Source organism: Hippocampus comes, unplaced genomic scaffold (genome assembly GCF_001891065.2).
Source record: "Hippocampus comes isolate QL1 unplaced genomic scaffold, H_comes_QL1_v1.1 scaffold339, whole genome shotgun sequence".
Taxonomy (NCBI): domain Eukaryota; kingdom Metazoa; phylum Chordata; class Actinopteri; order Syngnathiformes; family Syngnathidae; genus Hippocampus; species Hippocampus comes.
In genome coordinates this window covers 129859-137562 of record NW_017806854.1, presented here as the reverse complement: position 1 = coordinate 137562, position 7704 = coordinate 129859, and the positions used below count along the sequence as shown (strand labels likewise).

General features: G+C 44.7%; 1 protein-coding gene and 1 long non-coding RNA gene across 3 annotated transcripts in view; one reads left to right on the top strand and one right to left on the bottom strand.

The window, feature by feature from the left end:
- Nucleotides 1-251: 251 nt before the first annotated feature.
- ankef1a (ankyrin repeat and EF-hand domain containing 1a) lies at nt 252-7657 on the bottom strand. 2 transcript variants are annotated; one of them, XM_019857975.1, is made up of 10 exons: nt 7410-7657; nt 5699-5949; nt 5399-5560; nt 4417-4616; nt 3634-3783; nt 3384-3507; nt 1686-2490; nt 1213-1439; nt 487-602; nt 252-399 (listed from the first exon to the last, which is right to left on the bottom strand). In XM_019857975.1, the coding sequence occupies exons 2-10, from the start codon at nt 5886-5888 to the stop codon at nt 394-396; spliced, it is 1980 nt and encodes a 659-aa protein (XP_019713534.1). In that variant the 5' UTR covers nt 5889-5949; nt 7410-7657; the 3' UTR covers nt 252-393. The 2 variants fall into 2 exon arrangements, with proteins under 2 accessions (XP_019713534.1, XP_019713533.1); XM_019857974.1 differs by having other exon boundaries at nt 252-602.
- LOC109508135 (uncharacterized) overlaps nt 1337-7704 on the top strand; it is a 28753-nt gene continuing 22385 nt past the window's right edge. The window contains exons 1-3 of the long non-coding RNA XR_002166598.1: nt 1337-1445; nt 4308-4378; nt 4997-5089. This is a non-coding gene — a long non-coding RNA (uncharacterized LOC109508135). The remainder of the gene's footprint in view (nt 1446-4307; nt 4379-4996; nt 5090-7704) is intronic.

Below are 7704 nucleotides of genomic sequence, written 5' to 3'. Positions count from 1 at the left end.
CAATTCAGGAGTGCTGTCTGACTAGTCCCTAGAGTGCCCCCTACTGGCAAGGCTCGAGAGGTGTAAACTGATGAGAACACACAATCGGGATGACCTCTGAGCAAAACTTCAAAGGTCATTGAACGAGAACTCTACCAAATAGATTTGCAAACATTTTCTCTTTTATGCAATATGGATTTTGTACTTATTCTGGATAACATGGCCCCCTCGGCCGAGATGTTGGGGGGGGTGACGTGATTTGCTGATAAAAGTCTGTTTATTTTGTTCACTGACACATTTTGCTGAAGTGGATGTATTGCGTAACACACAGTTGGCACTGGACCAAGATGAAGGAAGAGATCAGTCAGGGAAAGGCAGGGGACAGAATGAGTTCCAAGAGCGGCAGATGGACAGTTATTTCTGTCACACAAATAGAGAAAAGAAAAATATTTCAAGTTTTGAACGCTGTGGCTCCAGACGTAAGGTTGAGGGCTGTTACTTGCGTACCTTTCCTTTCCCCTTTCCTTTGTTTTTTGGCTTGGGCATAGATTCAAACTTGTCTTTGACCAACTGATAGATCTCAGCGTCACCAAATGCAGTGGCGACGTCAAGGCAGGTTTGTTCTAAAAGGGAAAAAGAAGCAAATAAAAAAACTCTTTTCAACAGACATTTCCCTTTTAAAGGTTGTCAAATTCCATTCATCCAATATTTTCAGGCCAAATGTACCTTCAACCAGAAAAAAATTAAAAAAAAAATCATTAAATCATTATGACACGAGTTCTTGACCTTTGCGGGACTGTTACAATTTGGCATATACTGTATTAGTTTGAAGTTTAAATGTGAACCAAAGTTGTAAGTTTTGTTCTTGACCTTTGCGGGACTGTTACAATTTGGCAAATATTAGTTTGAAGTTTAAATGTGAACGAAAGTTATAAGTTTTGCCTTGTATTGAACTGAAGTGGCACTTTTAACATTTCATGCACAATAATTAATGACTGGAACAGATGAATTATATTTCTGTCGTTTCTCATTGGACAAATGAGTTGAAAATATGAACCCAGTGAGGTCAAACTGGAACCGATTGTTTTCACTTTAGAGCGTCCATTGCTGTTGATTGTTGAATTTTATCGACGAGTTTCATCACGTTAAATTTGTAGAAGAATTGAAATGAACACGAAGGCAAAACTTTTCTCACTCTGTTGATGAGGACGATTTCCGCCGTGTGAGTCATACCTTTCTTGTTCTCCATCAAGACATTGGCGCCGGCCGTAAAGAAGAACTCAACGCAGGAGAGGTGAGTGCTCTGGATGGCCACCATGACGGGCGTGGTCCCAGTGATGGTCTGAGCGTCAATGTCGGCTCCAGCCTCCAGCAGAAGTTCCAATATTTCCACTTTGCCGGCTTGAGCGGCGTGGTGAAGCGGCGTCCAGCAGAATTGGTCACAGATATCCACCATCGCCCTGTTGGTAAGACGTGCCGCGATTTCGTTAGCGCACATTCGAAAATGGTCATTCGTGTTTCCGTGACATGATGGCTCGCCCGTGGCACTCTGGAGTTTGACAGCTAAGAGTTTTTCCTCCCCTTGCCCCCGCAAAAAAAATAATAATAATAATAATTGTTCAAGCTATTTTAGGTTTGGTCACACGCTGCCCACTTGCTAACGATGAAAGCAGTTTGCGCGATGCGTGAGGACGGATGTTCCTCACCTCTTTTCGACGAGGTACTTGGCCACCTCGTAGTTTCCGATGGAGCAGGCCACCATCAGCGGAGTCTTGTAATACGGATCTTGAACGTCCACGGGAATCCTTTGACTAAAAGCCAGTTCCAGAGCCTCGATATCGCCATTCTTCACCAGGTAGTTGATGTTGATGTAGATCTTATCTGGCTTCTCCGTGTACCACGCGGTGTCATCGACGACGGGGTGTTCTGACGGAGGTTCTTGGTCCAGTTGTCGGATGTCTGCGGTATTGTAGGTTTCCATCATGTATTCCGGCGGGCCTCCGTCCTCTCGCCGCGGCTTGAACTCCGGTGGCAGGGTACAAATAGGCATCGGGAGGACAAATTTTGGCTTCTTCTTCCCCTTCCCTCCTTTGCCCCCCTTTTTCTTCTTGGGGACGTAGGAGAGGAGGAGGTATGGTTTCTTGATGTAGCTGGCCCCTTTGATGAAGTCATTAATGTTTACGGTTGGATCTCTTCCAATCCCGTGGAACGAGACGACCAACTCGATCTGTTCTTGGGTGACCGGAGCACCTAATGTTGTTAAAACAGAGACAAATTTTTCCGAGGAGGCCTTTTCGCTATCAAAGGCTTGCAGCAGATCGCGCTCGTATTCGTTGGACCAGTCGTGGAGGGTCAGAGCCCACAAGTCCGTCAGGACCGTCTCATCGGTGTTCTCTTTGCCCCTCTGCTGCTCCGCTTTCCTCAGCTCCTTCATAGCCGCTTTGTGACCGGCATCTTTGGCAATCTGACGTGGAAGAAAACCGTCCAAGTTCTTCACTTTGGCGTTGCAACCTGAACGGAAAGCACAGCATGATGGGACTTTTCCTGTAAGTGGGTTGATCGTTATTGTGGAAGACCAACGGCGGGAGGGCTGAACAATTCATCTGATTCATATCAATATAGAATGTTATTAAAAATTTTTTTTTTTTAAATTAGGTCAGATGGTGGACTGCGTCCTGTATATATCGTGTGGGTGCAATACACACATATATCTCTATAAAATATGTGTATGTGATGTGTTGTCACAGACCCCCTTCCTTCTGTCAATTTATTATTGCTCGCTCTCTTATTTTGGCGAGTCCACTTCCGGGGACCTTCTGTTTGTCTCTTGCTTTGAATTATCAGGCTGGGCTTGGTGTTCCCACACCTGCATTTGATCAGTAATCACTTCCCGTGTATAAGACCTGCGCTGATGTGCTAGCGGGTGCCAGATGATTTATGGAGCAGTTTTCAACTTGGCTGCAGAACATTTTGATTTTGATTGTATCTCTGCCAGTGCCGCCCGACCCAGCTTGGTTCCACCTTCCCTCAACAAACTACTCGATTGGACACTTATCCATCGTGCCATTCCTTCATCTTGTCGTCAGTTCTCCGTCACTCAGCCGGCCGGAGCTTCACCTTCTTGTTTGCGAGCCGACTCATCGAACACTCAATGTAATTCAACCCTCCAATTAAACCTCTGCCAACTGCCTCTCATTCGCTTTTGGGTCCACTGCTGCCTTTACTTTGGTTATCTATCGATCTAGAAAGTGGCATGTCGGCCTGACAGCGCAGAGGTGCGCATTCGCTTCCGGCTCCGTGTGGAGTTTGCATGTTATGATTGGCCCGCTGTACGAATAGTTGCGTCTACACCTGGGACGATATTGTGAAAAGAAGTATCAAACGTGTGACCGATGTCTCGATACCTCTCTGAGCCAGAAACTTGCAGCAGTTGATGTCTCCCGTTGCGGCGGCAAAGTGGAGGGCCGTGCACTCGTCCACATTAATGACACTCATATCTGCTGAGAACGCAGACAGCAGCACGATCACCTGGATGACGCAAAATGCCCCATAAAGAGCAAAGGGCAGAGTTAGCAACAAAAAAAAACATTCTTCTGTGATTATTTGCGTTAGCCCAACACATCTTCCCAAAGAGAAGTGGAAATGGAATTTCACCTCAAAAAAGCCTCCCATGGCAGCATAGTGCACCACTGACATGCGCTTCTGGTCCAGGGCGTTGGGGTTTCCCCCTCTTTTTAGAATGTCTCGGACAAGATCCAGGGAACCAGCTTTGGCGGCCTCCATCAATGCCGTCACGCCTGTTTTCTACAGACAGGACACTATTAATGGCAATGTCATCGATCCCGCCTCAAGTTTATCGCGCGGATTTTTAAGCAAGTCTTTTTGGGTGCTTGTGCAGTACACAGCCATGTCTGAATTGAGTTACAACACCTTCTGTGATGAAAGAAATTTTCTGATTTCACTTCATGAAATGGGTGCCTTGGCTCAATAAAGGTTGGCAAACACTGGTTTCAAAGTTGACATTTTTTTGAAACTTTTTTTAAGCTCTTCGATGGTGTTTTTCATTATGTTAGCATTAAGCTCACAGACTTTTGTTACATTAGATGGTTTGTTTGAACAGACTTGTGTTAAACTAGGACTACAATGTTTAATTTCACTTTTTTTGTGTGTCCATTATCATAAATGGAAGTGACAAACAGGTGCTGATGAAGACATGGGGGGGAAAAAGTGTTTTACTGTCATACTTTGAAGTGTATTTTAACTGAGTGCGTTGAGAGCAGGTGGGAATGGCAAACGATTACAACTTTTTTTTCTGTCTTGTTTTTCAGGTCTCATGGGATGGGCGTATTATTATTCCCCCAAGCTCAACGGGAGTACATGGAACCATCAACAATTAAAGGTGAGCACACGAAACATTTGGCAAATTGAAATGTGAACCTGATCTGTTGCATTGGGGTCGGCCCCTTTCGCCAGCATCATGTGACACATGGGAGCGCAGTCTTTGGCGTGTTGACACATCAGCTGAAAGACATGAGTCCCCTGCAAGGACACATTGTTGACGTCTGCCCGGTACTCCAGCGCCGTCTGCAGGCAACGCGTGTGCCGCCTCGTCGGGTAGATGCAGTAGAACAGAACTCCTAAAGCGTTGGGAGAAAGATGAACGGGTTCAGCAATTGCATTTTCTGCCTCGGCCGGTCGGGTCGCTCGTGACCATATTCGATGTCTTATTCATTCAACCATCATGTTAGCCCTTTGAATGCTCAAATAACAAAACAGTTTTGTCATTCAGACTCTGCAAGGTGAATTTGGGCGGGGCCTTTGCTAAAACGACGCCCACTGATGAGCTTGGTTGTCAGGCATGAGTCGGCCTTCCCCCAAAATACGAGAACTTGAGTGCCTTTGTTCGCATGAGGCGGAAATGCTAACCTCTACCAACTGTGCTGTGATACAAATTATTGATTGATTGATTGATTGATTTCACAGTTGTAATTCACTTTTTTTGTGGTTTTCATCACAGCTGAGAATGACAGCAGCATGATGAATGCAGTCCGCTCACCTTCACCTTTTCCACTTCGCTCACCGCGATGCTTCGATCATGCATCTTCAAACCGTGAGTACTTGAATTTTATTTGCGCTCTCTGACTGTCTATTATGTTGTACAGAAGACAACGGTTTCATGATGATGAGTAAAAATTAGGGATGGCGAGTTCCAATACCAGGTATTGTACTGGGCCAATACCGGCCTCATTTGAAGTATCGGGTACTCGCGGAGGGTGTCGATACCAGTTTTACTGTCCTATTGCAACCAACTCTCGAGCGAACAGACAGTGAAAGCTACAATACAAGGCGGCATTACGAGTGGACTGGACTCTATTTATTTTTCCGTTTAAATCGAGGTTCCGCCATTGACACGACTCACCTTGACCTTCATTGTCTTGGATGCTCATGTCAGCGTCGTGGTCTGCCAACATTTTCACAATGCCGTCATTACCCAGTTCAGTCGCCAACATGACCGGCGTGTGGCCCCTTTTATTCTGGATGTCAGGGTGGGCTCTCAGTGAGAGAAGGAACCTGGTCAGGTCTGAGGAAATGTTTGAGATACAAGTCATTGATTGATTACAATGGGCGGTGGGATTTAGTTGGGATAAAAATCAATTTGTACTGCTCTAAAATAAATTGGGATGGTGTGACGTGACAGAACAAGGAGGAAGTTGTTCACCCTGATTGTTGGCCGCAACTGCCATGTGAAGTGCCCCCTTTCCATTCTGTGGCTCTGTGAAATTAATGAGGTTTTCTACCCCGAGGTTGACCATTTCCTCAATCTGTGCCTCATCGTTTTCATGGATGTACTGCAGCAAACGGTAGATCTGCAGCACCTGCAGGCGGTTGTCCACCTCCCTTCCAGTCATGCTTGCGATGAACACAGGCGACCGGAAATGACGAGAGGCTCAAAACCTGACGGCGAGGTGCCTAGTTGAAAAACAATGAGCTGTTACCAAGTCATCATCTTCAAACTAAGGAGACAAAGATATTGTGCTGCATTGTTGGGGTTCTTTAGGTTCCGCTTAGTGTGTATTAAGCAGGGTACACATGTGCCGACAAATAGGCCGCCTGTAATCGACATTGGTGAAGGGCAGTTGACAAAGACTACTACAATAACTACTACTACAATGACTAGTATTTCTTTGTACAGTCCAGCAGTTTGGATGCCCTGTGGCACAATGGTGCCTCTAACAGGGCAGTCATGGAACTACAACAGACATCTAGTTTGGGGGCGATTTGTTAGGTTAGTGGAAATACAGTATAATTTTTTTTTTTCCCAAAAGTTGGGTATTAGTACCACTAAGGCACCTGTAGTGCTACACAAAATAATAAAATGTTCAAGCTGGGCATACTTATCGTGGCATAAACTTTTTTTTTCAATCTGGTAAAGTTTACTCTTAAATACACGTACACGTTTCCATTAAATATTTTACTACTGTTGGTTTTTAAACCTTTACCCAGGTACAATTTTTGGGGATTATAATAGCAAATATACTTTTAAGAATAAAACTCATCCCTCCTTTTTGATTGACGCCGGCTACTCTATATGTTAGCCGTTACAGTTGTTGTTTCTTTATTTTTATTGATTTCTTTATTTTGGGTGGTACTTGGTTTTTAAAAAAAAGTTTGAGAACTACTGCAATAGGCTGTGTGTGTTCCCAAGAAGAGTGTCAACCCGACAAAATTCATCTTCGTGTGGGGTCTCTCATTTTAATCATTTATGCGCATACCCTGCTTTTGTGCGATGTGATCATGTCTCAGTAAAACAGCTGTGCAAATGTTGTATTTCACCATAATATAGTCAACATGAAAATGTATGCCTGATTTCTCTGCTGCTGTTAAGCATGCACAATAGAGGCTCAGTTCATATCAACGCATTCCACACATCTACTGTATAGAGCAGAACTCAACCTCGACCAGCTGAAGTGGCACTGATCCACTTGTATAGAAGTGAAAAGGTCATTTCATCTTATTTTGCTGCATAATGAGTGTATTTCATTGTGTTGGGACGGGGACCAACTGATGGACGGATAGAATTAACGCTTGAATGCAAATGTTTGCCGGCTGAACAGACATTTCTGCACAGCTGTTGTACGGAGACTAAGACGCAAGGCCATGATACATTAGAAGGTGACGTCAGTATTCGGAACCTCTATGACGCAAATGTATTGAGCTGTAATTAACAGCGACGCACGTCACCACCACTTCGAGACGAATAAAATCCAGAGCGGCACTTTACCGTAAATACTAATTAACCACCCGTCCCAAATGCTTGTCTGCTTGAGGCACGTGTATGTCTTCAAATCAATAAATAAACAAATAAATATATTCTTGACGTGCAATTTTAACAATAAGAAAAGGTAAGCTTCAGTCACGACTGCACTGACCTGTACTACGAACGCGCTCGTCCACTGAGAACAATTGCCCGCTGTCGGCATTCAGACATTTGCTCCAAGACCTCCGCTTCTGTAGCCATCATGAACATGTCGTCTTCCATAATAACAAGCGGGCGGCGATCCTTATAATTCAAACCGTCGTCTCTTTTGTTTCCACGGGCTGGGAGGCGTAACTCGGCTCCATGGCAACGGAACGCGCTCAATCCCAGCAGTGCAATGTGGGACATACTTTCGGGTGGTGGTCAAATGGCCATTTTACTTTAGAGGAAAAAAAAACACTCATTTT